This window comes from Hippopotamus amphibius, chromosome 2, assembly GCF_030028045.1.
Source record: "Hippopotamus amphibius kiboko isolate mHipAmp2 chromosome 2, mHipAmp2.hap2, whole genome shotgun sequence".
Classification (NCBI taxonomy): Eukaryota; Metazoa; Chordata; class Mammalia; order Artiodactyla; family Hippopotamidae; genus Hippopotamus; species Hippopotamus amphibius.
Window position 1 is genome coordinate 53,419,673 of NC_080187.1, and position 22,184 is coordinate 53,441,856.

General features: G+C 45.8%; 1 protein-coding gene across 1 annotated transcript; it reads left to right on the forward strand.

Annotated features, from left to right (window-relative positions):
• Positions 1–461: 461 nt before the first annotated feature.
• On the forward strand, positions 462–22,132 carry PRSS51 (serine protease 51). The gene is made up of 5 exons (XM_057720637.1): positions 462–788; positions 19,466–19,563; positions 20,283–20,542; positions 21,543–21,685; positions 21,854–22,132. Exons 1-5 carry the CDS (start codon positions 462–464, stop codon positions 22,130–22,132), a joined length of 1,107 nt encoding a protein of 368 aa, XP_057576620.1.
• The last annotated feature ends 52 nt before the right edge of the window (positions 22,133–22,184 follow it).

A 22,184-nucleotide genomic window follows, 5' to 3' on the forward strand; every position in this document is an offset into this window, starting at 1 on the left:
GTATGGGAAACAGGAAGCCACCACTCCTGTGAGCCGGCCTTTTGGTGGCCAACCAGCTAATTCATGGGCTCTTCCAGGCCTCTGTCCCTCAGCCCCTCAGGCTCAGCACCGGCAGGATGGAAGGGAGGGAGCAGGGCTGGGGTTGAGCCCAGCCCCACCGGCAGAGCCGCTCGGCCTGGGCAGGTGTCCACATACCCAGATGTGCGTCCCTGGCCTGGGACATGAGCAGCAAAAGGAACCACAGGAGCATGGCCCTGGGTGTGGCTGTTGGCCTGGGAGGTGACGGAGGCCGGGGCTCAGGGGGAGGACGAGGATGAGGCCTCCGCCTCACAGCCGGCCCCGCAGGTGATGTCACAATGGGCCGTGGGCCTGAGAACTCAGACTGAGTCACGCAGGCTTCTCTTCCGGCTGATCTGCTTCGGAGATGGGCCTCATCCTGGACGACCCATCTTGACCTGGGCATGGCCCACCCTTCACAAGCCCTCAGAGGGCAACTTGCTGTGGCCCCATTACACCCAGTGTTTCCTAAGACTCAGCTGCCTCCTCTTCCACAGGGCCTGTCCTGTCAGGGGTCCCCTGTGAATGTGCACGGAAAGCCTAAGAGAGGGGCTGCTGGGCGGGACCCTTGGGAACTGGGAGGCGCTCCAGGAGGCCCCGAGGCCTGTGAAGCCCGAACGCCTGTTGGTCCAGGTGCCAGGCTCTCTGCTCAGGCCTCTGATCTGGGCCATAGGCAAAGACCCTCAGGCTGGTTTCAGAGACCCCAGCCTACCCCTCACTCAGCCCAGCAGGTGACAATCTCTGTCCCCACCCTCTCTGGTTTTAATCCACGTGGCCCCCACGTCTTCAGATGGGCCCCTGTCCGTTTCTAAAGATGGAAAGATCAGACTCAGAGACGGAAATGCCCAGCCCAAGTCTTCCCCTTACGTCAGTGGCTCAGCCATGGGATTTGGACCTTACTATATTTTTGACACTTTCAGTGCACGGACTTGGGTGGACTCTACCCAAGCATCCTCAGAACCACCTTCTTGGCCACTGGCCAGGCTGGACAGTTAGCAGTGAATCATGTGCTAACTGAGCTCCCAACGTGACCGCTGGTCATTTTCTAGACTTGCTGTGTCTACTCTGCCCAGCCTTGCGTCCTTGGTTTTCTCCTCTGCAGAAATGGAATAATAATGCTCACAGTAAAGTTGTTGTGAAGCTCAAGACAAGATCATAGGTCTTGGTGGTGGACCCTCTTTACTACACCAGGGCTGTGGCTCCAGCTACTTTGTGGGAGGAGAAATTCCAGGACATGTGACTTTCTCTTTCTCCAGGATTGGGGCCCCCTGCAGGCAGCTGCTCCGCAACATCCAGGTGTCCACCCTGAAGGGTGGTGGGTCGAGGCCTGGTATGCGGCTTTCCCCGCCTGTTCTGAATAAAACCTCGTCTGCCGTGGCCCTGACCAAGGGCTAAGACTTTCTTTACCGCATATGGGTAAAGGTCCCAGTGCACACTGGGTCACCTGGCCCTGATCTTGCCCCGGGAAGCTCTGTATTTTCCCTCTGCTCTTCTTTTGGACTCAGTGCTCTCCCTCCCGTGGACCTGCTACCCACTCCCTGAATGCTGGTGACTTTCTTTGTCGGGTTCTGGAGGGTGGGGTGTGGAGGGGAGGAGGACCCTGGGCCCCAGGTGTGATTGGGAGAATGGAGGATGACAGCCAGTCTCACTGGTGAGGAGGCAGGGCACATCCACCCTAAACTGCTGCCCATCTTCTATCTCCTATGAAAGTATCTGGACAGAATCACAGCTCATCTCTAGGAAGATGCATTCCTTGTGGGTCTGTATCCCTCCTATTAAGATGACGTGAGCCCTATCTATTGCAAAACACTCATTCACTGCCCCACATTTTTTGGCCAAGCTTCTTCATAAGAATACTAGATCACACCATGTCTGAGCTGGTGGAGGGACTGACCAGTGGAGCCAGAGCCCCCGTGCACGGCCACAACCCCAAAGGCCCATCCCTGTAGACGCCAATGGGAATGGCTCCCCCTGGAACTGGGCAAACATGGCCCAAGTGTGGAGAGAAACTTTAGGAATATAGGGAACCTATAGAAATCCAAAGAGGAACGCAGGTATATGGTGATATAAGTTACTCAGGGGCGCTGCCTGGCTAACGCTCTGGAGTTCCGTGGGGTGGCTTTATCGAAGTGATTTTATTTTCCAGAGTCCTGGCCAGCAGAGCTCTTACTTTGGTGTGCAGCCATGGAGCTTGTTCGGTGCGGATTCAGGTTGCCAGATTTAACAAATAAATATGCAGGTTGCCTGGAACTTCCCTGGTGGCGCAGTAATTAAGACTCCACACTCCCAAGGCAGGGGGCCTGGGTTTGACCCCCTGGTCAGATCCCACATGCTGCAACTGAAAGTTCTCATGCCACAACTAAGGAATGCATGTGCCACAACTAAGGAATGCATGTGCCACAGCTAAGGAATCCATGTGCCACAACTAAGGAATCCATGTGCCACAACTAATGAGCCAGCAAGCGACAACTAAGGGAGACCGCCTGCCGCAACTAAGACCCAGTGCAACCAAATAAATAATAAATATCTCTTAAAAAGAGCTTAAAAAAAATACAGGTTGCCCTCCTGATTTTGAATTTCAGATAAGGAACACATATTTTTTAGTATACCTGTACCCCATGTGATGTTTGGGACATTCTTATACTAAAAAATATTAATTGTTTCTCTGAAATTCAAGTGTACCTGGCATCCTATACTTTACCCGACAACCCCAGTGTTGATTTCCAGGCTTCACCCTTCAGATGCTGATCCAGTGGTTTGGGGGGGGGAGGAAGCCAGGTCTCAGCACTTTAACAGCTGCTTCCAGATCCTTCTAGCGCAGATCTTTCTGGAGCACCTGGAGAAATGTCAGGCAGGCTGAGGGTAGAGGGCTTCCTGAGATCCCTGGGAAGCTGGGGACTGGAGTCTGTCTCAACCCAGAAGGTCTGGAGGCAAGAGAATGGCCGGCCATCTGCTCAGGTACTGGGAAGGGTAGTGCTGTGGACAGGCTGCCCTGAACCCAGAGTTTGTGCATCTGGGCTGCACAGGGGAAAGAGTGCTCGGATCTGAGGATCCCTCCATGGGGCGTCCTGGAGGGGGCGGAGAGACCTCAGAAGAAAGAGGCTGGGGATGTGTGCTGACAGGTGTGGGGAGTGAAGGAAAAAGGGGCCAGCAGACAGAGTCCCTGATAACATCTCTACGAGGCCGCCCGGAAATGCCTCCAGTCCCAGAGGACAGGAAGCTGATGTCTGGGCTCACTCACCTTTCCCTGCACCTTCCCCTGACTTGGATCCCTGGCAGGAGCCAAAGCCTCCAGGATCCCTGGAGCAGGGGCAGGGGGAGCAGAGACAGAGGCAAGAGAAGACACAGGCCCTAACTCTGCCCAGGCCTGATGGAGATTTGATGCAGAGGCAGACTCAGCCTCTGGAGGTTGACAAGGGTTTGGATATTCTAATTCCTAAATTGAAACTGGGTTTGGGACTCAAGTAACTGTGGGTCTAGCTAAGGATAATCCGAGGGTGTCCCTGGGGCTTTTCCATCTGGGCAGGACAAATCATCCCCACTCAGTGGAGTTTACGAGACAGTGGGAGGGATTTCCCTGGTGGTCCAGCGGTTAAGACTCTGTTCTCCCAATGCAGGGGGCCTGGGTTCGATCCCTGGTCAGGGAACTAGACCCCGCATGCTGCAACTAAGAGTCCTCATGCCACAACTGCATGCGACAACTAAAAAATCCCATGTGTCACAACTAAGACCCAGCACAGCCTAAATTAAAAAAAAAAAAAAAAGCCAGTGGGAGACAAGAACAGAAGCTGTGTTTTCATCACAGTCCATCACATTCCTCAGTGCCTTCACAGCCAGTGGGAAATGTCCTCCTGGAACCTCATCATTTCTCCATTTACAGCAGTTTGTTGAATTGCAACTAAGGAAAACTGACTAAATGTTATAAGCCCAGGTAAGTCACCTTGCGCCTGGTATAAAGGTGTGCCCGCCCCTCCCTATCGCCCAGTGCTCAGGACAGAGGTGCCAGGTGATCTTAAGTCCTTCCTGCTGAGCCAAGAATTGGCCTCAGAATCTCTCTCAATGTTACCATCGAGGCAGCTGTTACCAGGTGATGGGTTGAAACCTACGTTTCATCGTTGGACTAGGACCTTACAGGTGCAAGGGCCTCACCAACACCCAGTAAGGATGATGGTCAGACACTTTGGGGGATGATTTGGTCTCCTCTCATGTTCACGCAGGGACTGTTGCCGTAAGAACGGCTACTCTGTACACCGAGGCCAAATAGAAATACGGAGACAGAGATTTTAGAGGAAGAGAGAGATGGCTTTATTTTTCTGCCAGGCAGAAGGGAAGACACAGCAGGCTAGTGCCTCAAGAACTGTGCCCCTTGCTCCTCGGGAGTCGGGGAAGATTTTATATGTGGGGCTCAAAGTCCGGGTAAATGATAAGAGTCCAGGTGGTGAGGATCCTGCATTCTTTTCTTCTGCAAATTCACGGCCAAAGCTGGCATCAGGCAGTGCAGCAACCGGGTCTGGTGTCCCTGACGTTAGCGGCCCATGACCTTCTTCCTGAAATGAAGAGTGCTACAAAGGAGTGTGGGTGGGGAAGAAATGCTAGGTGCAAGGTGTGATTCATATACAGTCAGAGAGTCATCAGCTTTGTGGAGGACGAGTCTAGCTACAGGTGTTTGTTCGTGATAACAGCTAAAGAATAACCAAGACGGTTTAACTCTTTCAGGCCAGGTTATCTTTCTCCTCTAGCCTGTTGGATGTTCTCTTTGTTTTCCTTGCTCTCAAGAGGAAAAAGAACAATCACTTCTATTTGCATTGCAACAATTTCCCCCACGGCTAGTTTATTCCTTCCATATCGTGGAGAAGGGATAGCCGCTGAGGTCTTGTCTGCCTAAGGACGAAACTCCAGTTTTGCTCCATTTGACAAATACCAGCTCTCTGGCCCAGGGACCCATCTATTTCCTACTTCAGGACTGGCCGCTCCTGAGAAGTGTCCTGTTTATACGGTGCTGCATTATTTACGAGGCGTTCTGTGTGTCGTGCTAGGGAGGGGGTTCCGGAGTCAGACGTACCTAGCTTCACATCCTGCTTCTGACACCACACGTCTGTAAAGGGGCTTGGGCAAGTTATTACCCTTTCAGAGTTTCCCTTATCCTTATACAGGGGACATTAAAACTATCAGAGTTGATGTGAGGATTGGCTGGGGTGACAGTGTCAGCTCTGGCTGCTATAACAGCACTGCCCTAAGAACTGAGATATAGGCGTAAAGAAGAAAGAAAACTCCTTTGCCCTTACTAAGTTTATAGTCTAGTGGAAGAGACAAAAAGTAAATAAATACTGAATATGTAGGCTACATCAGATGATCATAAGCGCTATGGAAAAATAAAGCAGGGAAAGGGCGCAGGAAGTGCAGGTTGTGGAAGGCCACAGGTGCTGTTTTTATAGAGGGACTGGGGAAGTCTCACAGACAGGGTGACAGAAGAGACCTGAAGGAAGCGGGGAGCAGTCTCACAGATAATTGGGGAGCCTTGCAGATAACTGGGGAAACTTGTAATATCATGATATAATAAGAAATATATGTTTTGGTCTGCATCCAGTCTTCTGGTCAGAGCTCCTAAATCCTCTGTGATTTCCCAAGTAATAAGAATGACAGGAACGTCTTTGCTTTAATATCAGTTGTTTTTTCCTGGCTCCTAAAACAGCTCTGAAGTGATAAAGGTAAAAGGAGTGTCTTTTGTCGTTCATAATAAGCCCCTTTCGACCCCACCTGAGTTTGTATTAATGAGGTGACTATTGAAAAGCCCCAAGGATGGGGGCTGGTGGCCAGGGGAACCACCCGCTTGATTAGAGGGTTGGAACGTTCAGCCCCATCCCTGACCTCTGGAGAAGAGAGAGGGGCTGGAGGTTGAGTTAGTCACCAATGGCCAATGATTTAATTGATTATACCTATGCAGTGAAGCCTCCATACAAACCCCAACTGAAGGGGTTCCAAGAGCTTCCGGGTTGGTGAGCACAGGGAGGTGCTGGGGGCGGCACCCAGGGAGGGCATGGCGGCTCTGCACCCCTCCCCTACACCCTGCTCTGGGCGTCTCTTCCATTTGGCTGTTCCTGAGTTGTACCCATTTAATAAACTGGTAATAGTAAGTAAAGCGCTTTTATGAATTCTGTGAGCCATTCTAGCAAATTATCAAGCCTGAGGAGGGGGTTGTGGAAACCCCTGATTTATAGCCAGTTGGTTAGAAGTTCAGGTGATAACCTAGACTTGGAATCGGCACCTGAAGTGGGGGCAGTCTTGTAGAGCTGAACCCGTAACCTGTGGAGTCTGCACTGACTCCAGACAGTGGCAGAATTGAGTTAAACTGTAGAACACCGCATCAATGTCCAATGGAAATTCGCGAAGAGCGTGGTGTGGGAAAACCCTGGTAGCTGGTGTCAGAAGCTTCCCCCCATTCCCAGCCACCACGCTGCACGGCTTGTGCCTAGCTCTCCCTAACAGGGATCGAACCCATGTCCCCTGCACTGGAAGCCTGGAGTCTTAACCACTGGACCATCAGGGAAGTCCCTGGTGTCAGAAGTTTTGTGGGAGTGGAGGAAAGCTGGCGTTTTCCCTTTGCAGGTAGATAACAGCTGTTTCAGGCAGTGGTACTTCATTCACTCAATCCTCCAAACAGTTATTCTTTGAACAGCAAGGACTGTTGTAATGAGAGGAGATAGGGTGGTGGCTGTAGAGTGAGGAAGTCAGAGCAGAGGGAAGGCATTTGGGGGGCTCTTTTCTATTTAGAAGGTTTTAAGGTGGGGATGACTAAACAGAGATGTGAGGACGATGTGGAGGAGGAGAGGGTCAAGATGTGGGGGGAGAGCATGGAATTGATAGCATCAGATTCCCACGCCTGTGGGAGGATTGAGAGACTCAGAGGACACAGGGAAGGAATGCCCTTAATCAGGAGGCATTGCTCCACTTTGGAACATTCTAGTACCATTTTCCATATCAATACCCTCTCCTGATTTTCCTCCAGCACTTCTGGCAATTGCCAGCCTCCTGTTCCAGCTCTGCTTCCTTGACGTGGCCAGACGTGTCGGCCGTCCTCCCAGGCTCAGCCCAAGGCCCTTTTTGCTTTTCTCTCCACACATTCTCTGTGGACAATTTCATTCACTCCTGTGATTTCAATAGACAGATGGCTTTCCAGTGCAGACTTCTACCCCAAATCTTCAGACTGGTACGTGTATCTGCCTGCTCGTGCTGGGTAGCTTAATCACAGCACTTCTATATTCAACCTCCTCTGTATCTCTCAGTTGCATCTGTTTCTTGGTAACTCCACTGTTTTGGGCTGAATTGTGTCTCCCCTACAATTCATATGTTGTAGTCCCAATGCTCAGTACCTCAGAATGTAACCATATTTGGAAATAGGGTCTTTAAAGAGTTAAGTTAAAATGAGGTCCTCAGGGTGGGGCCCTAATGTAATATGACTGGTGTCCTTATAAGAAGAGGAAGAGACACCAGGAGTGCACCCTGCACAGAGAGATGACCACGGGAAGAGGCAGCAAGAGGGTGGCTGTCTGCAAGCCAAGGGGAGAGGCCGACAGCAGATCCTTCCACCGTGGCCCTCAGGAGGAAATCAATCCTGCTGGCACCTTGAGCTTGGACTTCTCAGCCTCCAGAACTGGGAAATTTCTGTTGAGATGCCCAGTCTGTGGTGCTTTGCTATGGCAGCCTTGGCAAACTACCTGTCCTCTTTCCTACTTTAGGCTACCACCATCTTTCATCTGTATTATTAGAGCCACTTCCTAAATGATAGTCCCTTTTCTAGTTTTATCCTCTCTAAAATAACCTACCAGAGTAATCTTTTAAGGCACATGTGTCTATAGGACCTGCTTTTATTCCACTGCTCTCTCCATTAACCTCACAATAAAGTCCCAATCTCCTAACAAGTCAGCGCAGGCTTTGAGAGCTGGTTCCAGATCTCAATATGAGAACTCATCCAAGGACCCAAAGCTCTTGAATGCCTGAGCAGACACTAGAACACACAGCTCTTCAAGAGGGTCAGAGTCACGGCTGGGAGGAGTGGGTATAGACAAGTGTGCCTGATGTGGTGTCCCTTTAGTCCCCACGGCAGAGAGCGCACAGACTGGGGAGGACTGGGCTGTGCAGGTACCACTGGGCCAGGCTGCCTGCATCCCCTGCTTCCTCACTAACCCGGGCTTGCCGTGATGTCCCCCGGGGACCAGCTCTGCCCAGCATTTGTGATGGCCCCCACTGAAGCAGCTGCAGCTGGCATTTTGTCGGCTTTGGCTACAGGCCCAGGTTGGGAAATTCTGGACTGGAATGAAAAGAAAATGCTCCAGCTTCTAATTCCACTGCTCATGGTGCTCAAGGGATGTGCCCAGGAAGCTCCAGGTCTGTGCCAGGTTAAGCCAGAGCAGAGGATGGGGGGAGACCTGCAACCTCTTAGCTGGCTCCTGTAGAGTTGATTTAGAGGCCTGAGGGAGTGCTGAGTTAGAGCAAATGGCTCAGGAAATGAGGAGATTACAGCTGATTAGTCAAAGTAGATATGTGGGGCTCAGTGAACACGCCAGTTAAAATGATCCCTGGACCCAGAGTTCTGCAAGAACAGGGGACTTGGAGCAACAATTAGCAAATGCCTTTGCTTCTCCAGTCTCCACTGCCCTCTTGGTAAATACATTAAGGATCTCTCTGGGCTCAGTACTCTGGGAGAAGCAGCAGAGTTGTGGTAGAATAGGGCCTTATTAATTTAGACCACCTTATTAGATCATGTAATCTCATAAAGTGGGAAAAGTTGAAGGGCTATTGTAGGAGCAAATGAGTTAATGCAGCAGTTTCCAAAGCATGTTCTGTTAGAAACCGCACAGAAAAAAATCCCTAAGGTTAGACAAAATTTGGAAATGCTCCATTCAATACTTTTCCATGGAGTCACAGTGGATATCCACATATTAGACGTTCTGAGAAATCTCACGGTAAGAAAATGGTTTGATTTTATTTAATTCGGTATTTCTGAAATGTATCTGCCCACAGGCTATCTTTTACCCCAACTCCCAGGCCCATAAATAACATTTTCTATTTATCCTTTTGAGAATGACCTGTTCCTATAGTTTTCCCATCACTCCTATTTGAGTGGGTATCGTAAATCGATCGGCAGAACCTTTTTGATTTTAATGCTACTAGCCCTTTGTCTCATGTGTGCTACAAAATCTTTTCTCCTAATTCTTTAATATTCATCCAACTCTATTTTGGACCAAACAAATTTTAATTTTATGTTAAAAGTTCAGCAATATTCTTACTTATGGGTCTTGGCTTTTATTTGATGTTTCAGAAGGACCGTTTCATCCCAAGATTATAAATACAATCAGACCTATAGCAGAGTGTGAGCTCTGAAATTAGACTGCCTACATTCTAATTACATTTCCTCCAAGTACCTGCTATGGGATCTTAAAAGGAGTTGCTAAATATCTCTGCATTTCAGTTTCTCTATTTGTAAAATGGCCGTATTAGGGTGATTGTGAGGATTAAATATGCACAAAGCTCAGAGAACAGTGCCAGCCACTGCAAATAGCAAAAATTTGTTAGCTGTTCTTTTTCCTAAATGTTTATGATTTTGCTTCTTAAATTTACATTTCCCCATCCCAGGTTGATTATTTTCCTCTGTCATTTTCCAAAAGTTTTATTTTCATCTTTTACATTTACAATACATCTGGTTTCAGTTTCTGTGTACACTGTAAGACAGAGTTCAAGATTAACTTTTTTTTTTTTAAGAAAGTAACCTATAAGAACCCCCATTAGGTCATCAGTGGATGTCTCAGCAGAAAGTCTACAGGCCAGGAGAGAGTGAAGTGACATAGTCAGTGTTACAAGATAAAATTTGCCAGCAAAAAATACTTTATCCGCCAAAGTTATCCTTCAGATATGAAGGAGAAATAAAGGTTTTCCCAGAAAAACGAAAGCTAAGGGAGTTGACCGCCGTTAGACCTGCCTTGCAAGAAATGCTAAGAGGAGTTTTTCAAGCAGATGTAAAAAGATGCTAATTAGTGACAGGAAGGTAAACGAAAGTATACAATACTCAGCAAAAGTCTGAATTAGAAAACTCTACCTTTATTAGAATAGTTGTTAACCACTTAGTTATAGTATAAAGGCTAAAGGAAAAGAACATTAAACATAACTCTAGGTACTAAAATTTCTCAGTGAATTCACAGGACAAAGAGGTAAACTGTGACATTAAAAATATAAAAGGAGAGGAACAAAAGGGTGGAAACTTTATAGGTGAATGAAGATGAGGAGCTATCAGCATAAAAGCATAAACAGTTATTTTATCTAAGAGCTATTTTATGTAAGCCACATGGTACTCACAAAGCAAAAGTCTAGAGTAGAATCACAAAGCAGAAAAAAGGGGGAGCAAATCACCATGGAAAACTACTTCACAAAAGGTAGACAGAAACCAGGGAAAAAGAAAGAATGGAGATACAAAATAACCAGAAGGCAAACAATAAGTTGATAGTAGTAAATCCTTACATATCAATAATCACTCTAAATATAAATGGATTGAATTCACTAATCAAAAATCATAGAGTAGTTGGATGAATGGAAAAAAAAAAAAAACAAGATCCAACCATATGCTGCTTATAAGAGGCTCATCTCAACTCTGAAGACACACATAGGCTGAAAGTAAAGAGATGGAAAAGGATATTTCATGCAAGTGGAAACAAAAGGAAAGTGAAGACAGTCATATTTACATTAGAAAAAATAACAAAGGATTAATCTCCAAAATATACAAGCAGCTCATGCAGCTCAATATCAAAAAAAACAAACAACCCAATCAAAAAATGGGCAGGAGACCTAAATAGGCAGTTCTCCAAAGAAGACATGCAGATGGCCAACAAACACATGAAAAGATGCTCAACGTCACTAATTATTAGAGAAATGCAAATCAAAACTACAGTGAGGTGTCACCTCACACCAGTCAGAATGGCCATCGTCAAAAAATTTAGGAACAATAAATGCTGGAGAGGGTGTGGAGAAAAGGGAACCATCTTACACTGTTGGTGGGAAAGTAAATTGATACAGCCACTATGGAAAACAGTATGGAGTTTCCTTAAAAAACTAAAAATGGAACTACCATGTGACCCAGCAATCCCACTACTGGGCCCACCCAGAGAAAACCATAATTCAATGCACCCCAACATTCATAGCAGCACTATTTACAAAAGCCAGGACATGAAAGCAACTTAAATGTCGATCAACAGAGGAATGGATAAAGAAGATGTGGTACATATATACAATGGAATATTACTCAGCCCTAAAAAGAAACGAAATTGGGTCATTTGTAGAGATGTGGATGGACCTAGAGACTGTCATACAGAGTGAAGTTAAGTCAGAAAAAGAAAAACAAATATTGTATATTAACACATATATGTGGAATCTAGAAAAGTGGTATAGATGACCTTATTTGCAAAACAGAAATAGAGACACAAAAGTAGAGAACAAATGTACGGATACCAAGGTGGAAAGGGGTGGTGTGGGAGGAATTGGGAGATTGGGATTGACGCATATATGTTATTGATACTATGTATAAAAGAGGCAACTGAGGGGAACATACTGTATAGCGTGGGGAAATCTACCTAATGCACCGTAGTGCCATAAATGGGAGGGAAATCAAAAAGGAGGGGATATATGTATATGTATGGCTGACCCATTTTGCTGTACAGTAGAAACTAACACAATATTGTAAAGCAACTATACTCTAATAACAATTAAAAGAAAAAGAAAAAACAGACGTCAAGCCAAAAACAATAACAGAAGGCAAAGAATATAGATTGATTGATTGATTGATTGGGTGCATTGAGTCTTCGTTGCTGTGAGCAGGCTTTCTCTAGTTGCAGCAAGCAGAGGCTACTCTGTTTCAGTGTGCAGGCTTCTCATTGCAGTGGCTTCTCTTGTTGCGGAGCATGGGCTCTAGGCTCACAGGCTTCAGTAGTTGCAGCAGTCAGGCTCACTAGTTGTGGCACATGGGCTTTGTTGCTCTGCGGCATGTGGAATCTTCCAGGACCAGGGCTCAAAACTGTGTCCCCTGCATTGGCAGGTGGATTCTTAACCACTGCACCACCAGGGAAGTCCCAAGTTTTGTTTTTTAAATACCTTTAATTTAATTCAATTTAATTTATTACTGATATATTTAGGTTTGAATCAGGCATCCCACTATTTGTGGCATCTCCTCCACACTTCTTTTCTTTTTTTCTCTTGGGTTGTGTGTGTGTGTGTGTGTGTGTGTGTGTTGGAGAGTAGATTAATTTTTTTTGTTTTTTTTACAGAAAACAATTCTATAAGCTACAATGTAGATATAAGATTACCTCTGTTATTTATTATCCATGTAATTACGTTAACAGTTAAAAGTACACTCCAAAAACTTTTCTTCTTCACCTCTGTCCCTCACACCCATGACACTCAAATCATCATGTGTCATGTATGCGGGGCTTCTGTACCATGTAGTATTGCCTAGTATGTTACAGCAACTCTTGAGGGATGAAATTTGTGGTTATTATTTAACATGTATACTTACTTGTAGCCTGGTTTACTTCTGATGCACCCTTACTCCTAGGGTTCAGACCATGAAACTCCTAACCAAAGCCACGGAATTCATGAGGTCCCTCACCATTGATGGGTGCTGGGGTCCCCCTCCCCACTCTGCAAGGCTGTCAGAAGCACCTCCCAGCCTGTCAGATGACCCTCCACAAATTGTCCCTACAAATTTCCTTCTTTTCCTTGATACTGGCCCATAGCTCTTCACTAACTTTGCTGTCTATTGTTTTCAAGCAAGTGATAACACTTTTTAGTTATCCTCAGCAGGAAAGTTGATCCAAATTTCCTAGTCTATACTGGTTTTAATTTTGCAATACTATTATGTGTCTCTATTTTTTCTTTGTCTCTGCTAGTATCATTCTACTTCATTCTTTTCTCTTATTTCATAGTTTTCCACGTTTTCTTCAATGTCCTTGCAGGATACAGCTCTAACCTGTTTATTCCCTTCTGGTAATTAGCTAAACAGATGTATTATTCATGTGTATTTTGTACATTATGTTTCTCTTTTTTTGTAATATTTTCCCATGGTTTTTATATACTTTTGCAGGTTTGTTTTTCACTTGGGGCCAGTTGCAGCAGACCTGCCTTCCACCTTATACTGTATAGCTAGAAACTCATTGTTGCCTTTCCCTTTTTATATAAGCCTTATCGTAACCTTTCTCTTTAACCAGAGGGCTGGATATTGATAATTTATAATATCTGTTCAGTCTGCCTGAGGAGAGTGGTGAGAGACTTGGGATCATGACCAGTCTAGATCTGGGGATATTTTATCAGATGCTTTCTCTCTGAAGGGGGCCAGGGCAGGGGGTGACGTTTCATCAACTTGAATAAAATTTTGTCATATGTAGGGGTATCCTGGGATTTCAGGAAGTTCTTCCCTCTTTGTGGTAATCTTCTTGGAACTCAACATCTTTCCTACTTCCTGAGTTGGAACGTATTAGTTGCCACTGACCATTAAGAAGCCATGTCAGGGATTTCCCAGGCGTCCAGTGGTTAAGGCTCCAGGCTTCCACTGCACGGGGCACGGGTTCGATCCCTGGTCAGGGAACTAAGATCCCACATGCTGCATGGTGTGGACAAAAAAAAGCCATGTCAAAGGGTGGGGCTGGGGGAAGTGTCATGTGGTTGGTTGTGTCTCCAGCCTGTTTCAGGAGAGGTCACGTAGCTCAAAAGATGCATCTCCCCGTCCTTCCCTTCTACTGCCTGGGCCAGAGGCTCTTGCCCTCTGAGTTGTGGAGAGTCGTGGGTGGGGCTCTGTGGATTTCTTTTTTTCATTTTGTTTACAGTATTCTGCACCGTGAGGAACTCTAGAATAGGCTGCGTATGTTATTTCTCAGTGTCTTCTTTCATTCTGATAAAATTATAAGGCCATAGTCTGAAAATCCTCAAGTTGCTGCATGAGTTTGGTTCTTCTTGTTTCAGCATAATGATTTTTTTCCTTTTAAAAATTCATTTTGGTCAGTGTCAATATACATCAGGGATGGGTGTGTGTATATTGGGTGTGTGTATATCATGTGTGTGTGTGTGTGTATGAATGTATTTATAAACCATCTTTCCTCCAAATCATTTTACAGTTATTTTACAATTCCAACAAAGCAACAGGAATATTACATCTTAAAGCTCAAACCACAAACCCAATTTTATCTGAAACTACTGAGTTTTATTGAAAATACCTAAAGATATTAACCAAGTAATCCAGCAGGATGGTGGTGGAGCTGTGATGAATGAACATTTGCATAAGGGCAGTGGAATAGAGCATGCATTCCAGGGCCGGAAAACAATTCGGGGTGGGGTTCAGGTTGTATCCTTCAGCACAAAAGGCTGTGTCCTGAGAAGCAACCCTGAGACAAGAGTCCTGAGTGCTACAGTGGCCAGAACTGTGTACTGAAGGCATATATTTATATACATATAAAACACAGTCACCAATTTTTAGTGATTCTAGAACCAGAATGCCTGGCTTCAATTCCTGATTCTAGTGCTTACTAGCTGTGCATCCATGAGGAAGTTACTTTACCTCTCTGTGCCTCAGTTATTTCTTCTGTGAAATGAAGATATTATAGAACCCATCTCATGAGTGAGAATTAAAAGAGTTAATATGTATAATATAAAGAACTTAGTGTCTAGTTCACAGGAAGTGTTAGCTGTTACTATTGTGATATCCAGGTCTGCAGGCTCCTTGTAGGAGGGGCTGGGCTTGATGTGATGGGTAGTCTATATGGAAGGAACAGCACTGAACTAGGAATGAGAAGACCTGGGTTTGAAGCCCAAATTTGCTGCTAAGCTTATATACATATATCTAGTAGATTTTCAATGACTATTTCTTAAGTGAAGGAATGAATGAATAATTGATAGATCTTCACCACTATTCCAGGTTTAACCAATTCAGGAGAGAGTACAAGATGTTTTCAAGGTTCATGGCTACAAAACTAAGACTTTCTGACTCAATTCCCTAAACCGTATGTCCAGAGCACAACTTGAAGATCAAAAGAGCTAAAATTGATATAAATAAAAGAAAATACTAATCAAAATCATGGGATAGTGCACCCTTGTAAATAATTCCTCCAAAAGTTGTATAAGCTGAAATTATAACGTGCTCAAAACATTTAGGGAAAGTATAGCATTCTTGTTGACTCATTCGTTCAACAAATATCTATCTAATACTTAACACGTTCAAAGATTGTGCTAAATACTAGCAATACAAAGATGGCAAGATGTGGCTTATACCCACCACACACTTACAGTCTAGTCAGAGAGACATGTCAATGGGTAATTAACACAATGTGGTGAGTGCCCTATTGAAGCGTTTTCAAGGTGCTTTGGGACCACAGAGCAGAAAATAACTGTTGAAGGCTACATGGTTTCCCAGGTGGACAATAGATGTACCTAAGGCAAAGAGAAAAGAATTGCAAAGGCATGAAGGCAAAGAAGAAGGTCAGTGTGTTCCCAGATGTGAAAATAATTAGGGATGGCTCACAGCACAGCAAAGGCACTGGGAGGCAGCACGAAGCGAGTCTTGACAGGTAGGTGGTTCATGCCAGGTCATTGAGGGTCTACGTATCACAGGGAGGATTGGGACTTTGCTCTGTTTAGGGTCATTGGAAGGGGTCATCCCAGGCTGTTGAGAAGAAAATGAGCAAGGTCATGTTGATGTGCTGGAAAGAGAACTGAGACAGTGTGTGCAAGTTACAAGGTGGAACAAGAAGAGTGAGGTACCAGAGCCCAGGATGTTAGTAAAGAGACCAACGCCATGGTCCTAAGAAGAGATGCTGAACTGAAGCCAAGGCAGGGGACGATGGTGCCCAGGACTGGATCTGCCTGGGGTCACAGTCTGGGTGGGCGGGGGGATGTCGGAGTGGCGGGGGCTGCGTGGAAGAAGTGACAGCTCCAGTGCAGGGAGAGAGGGTCTGGGGGCAAGATGGACCAGTGCTAATTTATGTTCCCTGTATCTCCAGATTCACCTGGGGATGAACTGAGGGAAAAGAGCAATATTAAAAACAACTGACTTGAAGCAAAGTGCGATATTCTGACAGCTGGGGAGGAGTTAAAAAAAAAGACAGTGCCAGTTTCTAGAAAGAGACATCTCCTAAAATAAATATCTACTAATTTATTGTCGTAAACTCAGCGTGCTCAGCAAACTATATTCCTTTCGTTTTTAACATTTTGTCAGCATTAGACATGAAGTGAACATTGATCATTTGTTCACATGCTCCTAGTTGTGGAGTTCTCATTAGTGATTTGACCAAAGTATTAAATTCATTGAATCGTTGCCACCGGTTACCTGACATGTTCTTACACATGGTGGCGACAAACCCAGAGGATTGAAATAAAGTCTGGATGAAGGATACAAACAGTGAATTCTGATTTAGCTTAAATCTCCTAAGAGAAGAACAAACACTTGTCCCAGATGCTGTGCTCGAGGCAGCCAGAGTATATAGAAGGATGCCCACAACCGAGTGTCAATGTAAGAAGCAAAACTGAAAAAACCTGGGGCGTCTGGAAGAGCTGTATGGAAATACTGCCACGCACTCATGACAAACTTTAGAGCACATGGTGAGTATGTACCCGAATGTGTGTGCTCACCTGAGAATCTGAGGAACTCTGAGGGGATGGGGGAGGTGGTGGGGAGGAGAGAAGGCGATCAAGAGCAGAGGTGAGAGAAAGCAAACTTCAAACTCTGATTTATTTATTTAATCTATTTTTGCAGTTTTAAAACGTTTTTATTGGAGTATAGTTGATTTACAATGTTGCGTTCGTTTCAGGTGTACAGCAAAGTGAATCAGTTATACATATAACATATATCCATCCACTCTTTCCTTTTTTTTTAGATTCTTTTCCCATATAGTTCGTTACAGAATATTCAGTAGAGCTCCCTGTGCTGTACAGTAGGGTCTTATTAGTTATCTATTTTATACATAGTAGTGTGTATATGTCAGTCCCATTTTCCCAATTTATACCTCCCCCCACCCCCTGGTAATCATAAGTTTGTTTTCTACATCTGTGACTCTACTTCTGTTTTGTAAATAAGTTCATTTGTACCTTTTTTAAAATAAAAGATTCCACATATAAGTGATAATGGTACTTGTCTTTCTGTGTCTGACTTACTTCACTCAGTATGACAATCTCTAGGTCCATTCGTGTTGCTGCAAGTGGCATTATTTTGTTTTTTTATGGCTGAGTAATATTTCAAGTCTGGATTCCAAAATTCAGAGACAATATGAAAATCAGAGGCAAAAGACAGGATAAGAAATATCCACCCCGAATCAACCAAAGATGACCCTTGGGCAAACTATTCCTATGAAGTATTGATAAGAAGGATTAGAGCAAACGATACAGCTGATCTGGCTAAGAACATCAGAGATTACAGATATTCTTATGTGAAGGCAACCATGACAGGACTTCCTAGGTGGCGCAGTGGTAAAGAATCTGCCTGCCAATGCAGGGGACACGGGTTCGAGCCCTGCTCTGGGAAGATTCCACATGCCACAGAGCAACTAAGCCCGTGTGCCACAACTACTGAGCCTGTGCTCTAGAGCCCGTGAGCCACAACTATTGATCCCATGTGCTGCAACTATTGAAGCCCACGTGCCTAGGGCCCGTGCTCCACAACAAGAGAAGCCACTACAATGAGAAGCCCATGCACCACAATGAAGAGTAGCCCCCACTCACAGCAATTAGAGAAAGCCCATGTGCAGCAACGAAGACCCAACACAGCCAATAAATAAATTAATTAATTTTAAAAAAAGGCAACCATGACAGGTGGACATGGACAGACTCCTTAAAGAGAAGCTCTTCTAATAATTTTTTAGCAAAGGGAATGACTTTCTAAGCACATAAGGGAAAATTTATAAAGGAAAAGTTTTGACCCAGAAACACATTTTAATTTCCTGAATGTCAAAACAAAAGAAATTGACAAATTGGGTAAAGAAATTACCATATTTTTTTCAGATAAAGAATTATTATCCCTAACATCTAAATAGCTTTTTACAAAAACAATTTGTAAATATAATACCTGAGCTCCCTCTACGCACCGGCTCCCCCAGCAATCAGTCCACCTGCACCCAGGAAGGATGCTCTAGTCTAGCTCTTCTCTGGAAGGGTGTTTCCTGCATGTGTAGCAATGGCCTTCTTTGGGGCTACAAAGTGAGTTTTTTTTTTTCACAAAGTGAGTTCTGAACCCCAGTCTTGAGGAGGGACTCCCCTGCCAAGTTTGGTCTTTCCTTTCTTCCCTAACCTTGAGGTATTCTTGGAGTCCTCTTGACCCTTTGTAGTTATTTCTCTGTTATCATTTATAATTCCTGATACTAAGTTTTCCCTGCTCCAGTCCTGAATGGTTTCTGTTTCCTGAATGGACCCTGCACATCTTTGGCGCTTCTCCATTGCCACCCCAACACTTTTACAGCTTCAGATGGATTGCTACCCTGACCTCCCCAGATCTCACAGCTCTTCTTGAATGTGAGGGACAGACAGTAAAGAAGATGTATTTGGCTGGTGTTGTCTGAGGTCTTTCCCCTCGGCGCCAAGTCACTTCACTCAGCTCCATCATGGGTCTTAGCTGGGAAGATGCTGGGAATACAGGATAGGAAGGATTTGTTGCCGAGACCAGCTCGGCGACTCGAGGTGAGTGACGATGCCGCAAGCTTGAAGAAAACACAGACACAGATTTAAGAGAAAGATGGGACCGGGGGACTCAAGACCTCTAGGATCAAGAGCCCTCGCTGATTGATCCCAGGGTACTTTTATTGAGTTCTTGGCATAGCCTAAGGGTCTAACACTCCCAGTTTAGTCCCACAAACAAGGTTATCTTTGAAGTAAACAAAGGCCTCACATGACTGGGGGCAATGATCTTTGTTTGCCTCCTGGGTCCGATTTGAGCAGGGTGTGGATTTGAGCTGGGCGTGGAGAGCAAAGCAGCCCTGGGGGCAGGAGACCTCTCTCAAAAGGATTAAGGGTCTGTGCCCCACCCCTGTTGGCCTCTCTGGAACTGTGCCTGTCTTAGGTTGTTCCTCCCCTGAGGAACCTTACCCGCCTCTGGCTAACCAGCCAACCTCCAGGGCCAAACAGGGTGATATGAGGTGTGCAAGTGAGAAAGGGGCTGCGCCCCCAGAGAGGGTCAATTTTCTGTTTCCATGGTAGCCTATGCCCCCATGGTCTCCACGCCCAGCATCCTTAGTTCCTATGCTGCTCAAGCAGGACATCCTGCATCCAGTTGCTCAGCCCACATACTTTAATTACTTTTAGTAACATTTTCAATGTTTCAGAAAGACTTCTGAATGTTTTCCCACAATTTGTCAGTACTTCTCATGTACAAATGGCTCTTTCTTCTCCCTTTCAGATGAAGCTCAATGTGGCTACAGACCCAAGTTTTCAAACACAACATTGTTACAAGTTCATGAACTGCTTGAAGTCCAGGAAGGTGAGTTCCCATGGCAAGTGAGTATCCAGCTCTGGCGGAAACACCTCTGTGGAGGCTCAATCATACATCGGTGGTGGGTTCTGACGGCTGCACATTGCTTCCCAAGAACCCTGTAAGTTCCTGAGATGTTGTCTACATTTACATCAGGTCTCCTCAACATATTGTCTGGGCTGGGTAGCTTAGTGGGTTAGTGCACAAGGCTTGTGAAGCCACGGGCTCTGCACCAAGTGTGTTTCCATTGCACCTACTCTCTCCTCTTAAGTTAACCATATCCGAAGGTTGGCTGCTAGTTGCAACTATGCATCCAGTATTGGAGAATCAGTACAAAGCTTCTCTTCCCCTGCCTGCCATCTGTGTCAGCAACACACTGTATTCCTTCATTGTACACATACAGGCTTCCTCGTGCTGTTCTAAGTGATGGCAATATGGTGATTGATAAGACAGTCAAGATCCCTGTGGTGAAGGAGCTCCTAGTCTATTCTCTTGGATGGATTCATCCCATTGCCTTTTGACGGGGAAGTCTCCTTGGGCTGACTGTTCACTAGTTCAGAGTTTTGTCTGAGTTTAGACCCCCGACTCCTGCCACCCTGCTCTCTAGCCACTCTTAGGCTACTGCACACCCAATGCTTTGGACTTCTCTGTATTCAATTGTAAACTCTACTGTTTACCAATGTGTCTACAAATGAGAAATGCGGTATAACTATTATTATAGTTTTGAGTTATATTCATTCTTTAGGTTAGAAATGACATTGGAAAACATCACTGTAGTCATGGGATCCAGAAAACTCAACGATGTTCACTTGGAGAGAAAGCAAGTGCAGAAGATAATTATTCACAAAGACTATAAACTGTCTCACCTGGACAGTGACCTCTCCCTGCTGCTGCTTGCCACACCCGTACAATTCACTAACTTCAAAATGCCCATCTGCCTGCAGAAGAAGGAGAAGATCTGGGACCGGTGTTGGATGACAGAGTGGGTGACGGCTCCTACGTACAGTATGTGCCTTCCCCTCTGAACCCGCAGAAAGCCCACATTTAGGTTTCCCTGGGCTAGAAAACATGCTGCTTTGGAAGACTCAGGTCTGAATTTTGGCCTCACTACTCTAACTCCTTCACCTTCTTCTCCTGCACCTTTTCTCATCTGTAGAATGACAGTAATGATGCCCTCAAATAAGTTATGTGGATTGAATTAAATGAGATTGTACATGTAAGGTCCTTAGTATCAGTAGAAACCTGGAACATAGAAGAATCACAAAAATGAGAGTGATGGTAATTTTTTTTGGAGCCCAGAAACATTGTAGAAAGGAAGTTTGGGTTCTTCCTTCCTGGAAGGAAGGGCTGTTTTACAATTACACGTCCCCAACTGTTTACCATTGGATGAAGCTCACATAGACCACCATCCTGAGATAACTCTGAGACAGTGATTCTCCAACCAAGCATAGTCATCAGTTACTCCCCTCCTTCCCCAAGGCACCAGGCTGGCCAGACAAGGATGTGGGAGTGGGATGAGAAGGCCAGAAGCTCCTCTAGGGTCAAGGTTGTTTCTGTCCCACAAGAAGGCACTTATAGGTGTGCCGTCTTCCTGGTTTCTCCATTGGCCTGGCAGAAGCTTATTCAGAAGTGGGGCTGTTCTGAACCTCTGCACAGGGACAAAGCATGGCTGTGAAGAGGTGGTGGGGTCAAGGTGAAAGCTCATTCCAGGTTCACCTGGCAGGGGCTGGGGTGAGGGTTTGAAAGCCTGCTTCCAGAGGGAGTGAGCTTCCCAAAGGGAAGTAGAACTATAAGCAGAGATATAGGAACCACTCCTAGGAAATGCTGGAGAGGTGGTTGAGTGGGGTGTGCATTAGGTCATCTCTGAGGCCTTTCTACCCTGTGAGTCTGTGACTTGCCGAGTGTTTGCATCCTTCCAGGGCCTGCACCCTCATCACTTGTGGGCCCATCACTCTCAGTCGTTGATGCAGTGCTCATTCTCACTCTAGCTTCCTCACTTTGCCAGACCAAAATGACAACTTAAACGTGTACCTGCAGAAGCTAAGAGTGGTGCAGATTAACCAGAGAACATGCAGCCAGAGGGTAGACCAGCTCTCCAGGAACATGCTTTGTGCCCGGAAAGAACCAGGCACCAAAGGCAATTGCCAGGTACTCAGCCCGTGTTTCAGCTCTGTCCTCTCCACACCCCACCACATTCTGGGTTCCCAGAGGAGGGAAGGCCCTAGCCCACACCACTAGGACCCTCTCACTCTGCCTTCTTGTTACAGGTAGTATTCATTGCTCCAGACTGTTCCTTGTCCCTTTTCTCATTCTCAGGGAGACAGCGGGGCACCTATGGTCTGTACTATCCACGGAAACAAGAGGCTCTTCCAAGTGGGTGTCTTCAGTTGGGCCATAAGATCTGGCTTCAGGGGGAGGCCAGGTATGTTTGTGTCTGTCGCTCGGTTCCTTCCGTGGATCCAGAAAGAGACAGAAAAGGAGGAGAAAGCCTATACCGTCTCAGGAGCCCAGAGACGCTCCCTACCTCGTGTTCTGCAGTACCCTTTATGGTTAGGCTTGGGGTCTCAAATGCTGCTTACCCATGTTTACTGGTGATAAATCAGGTCACTGAGCTTCAGACCCACACTTTCTCCTCCTCCTCCTTTCT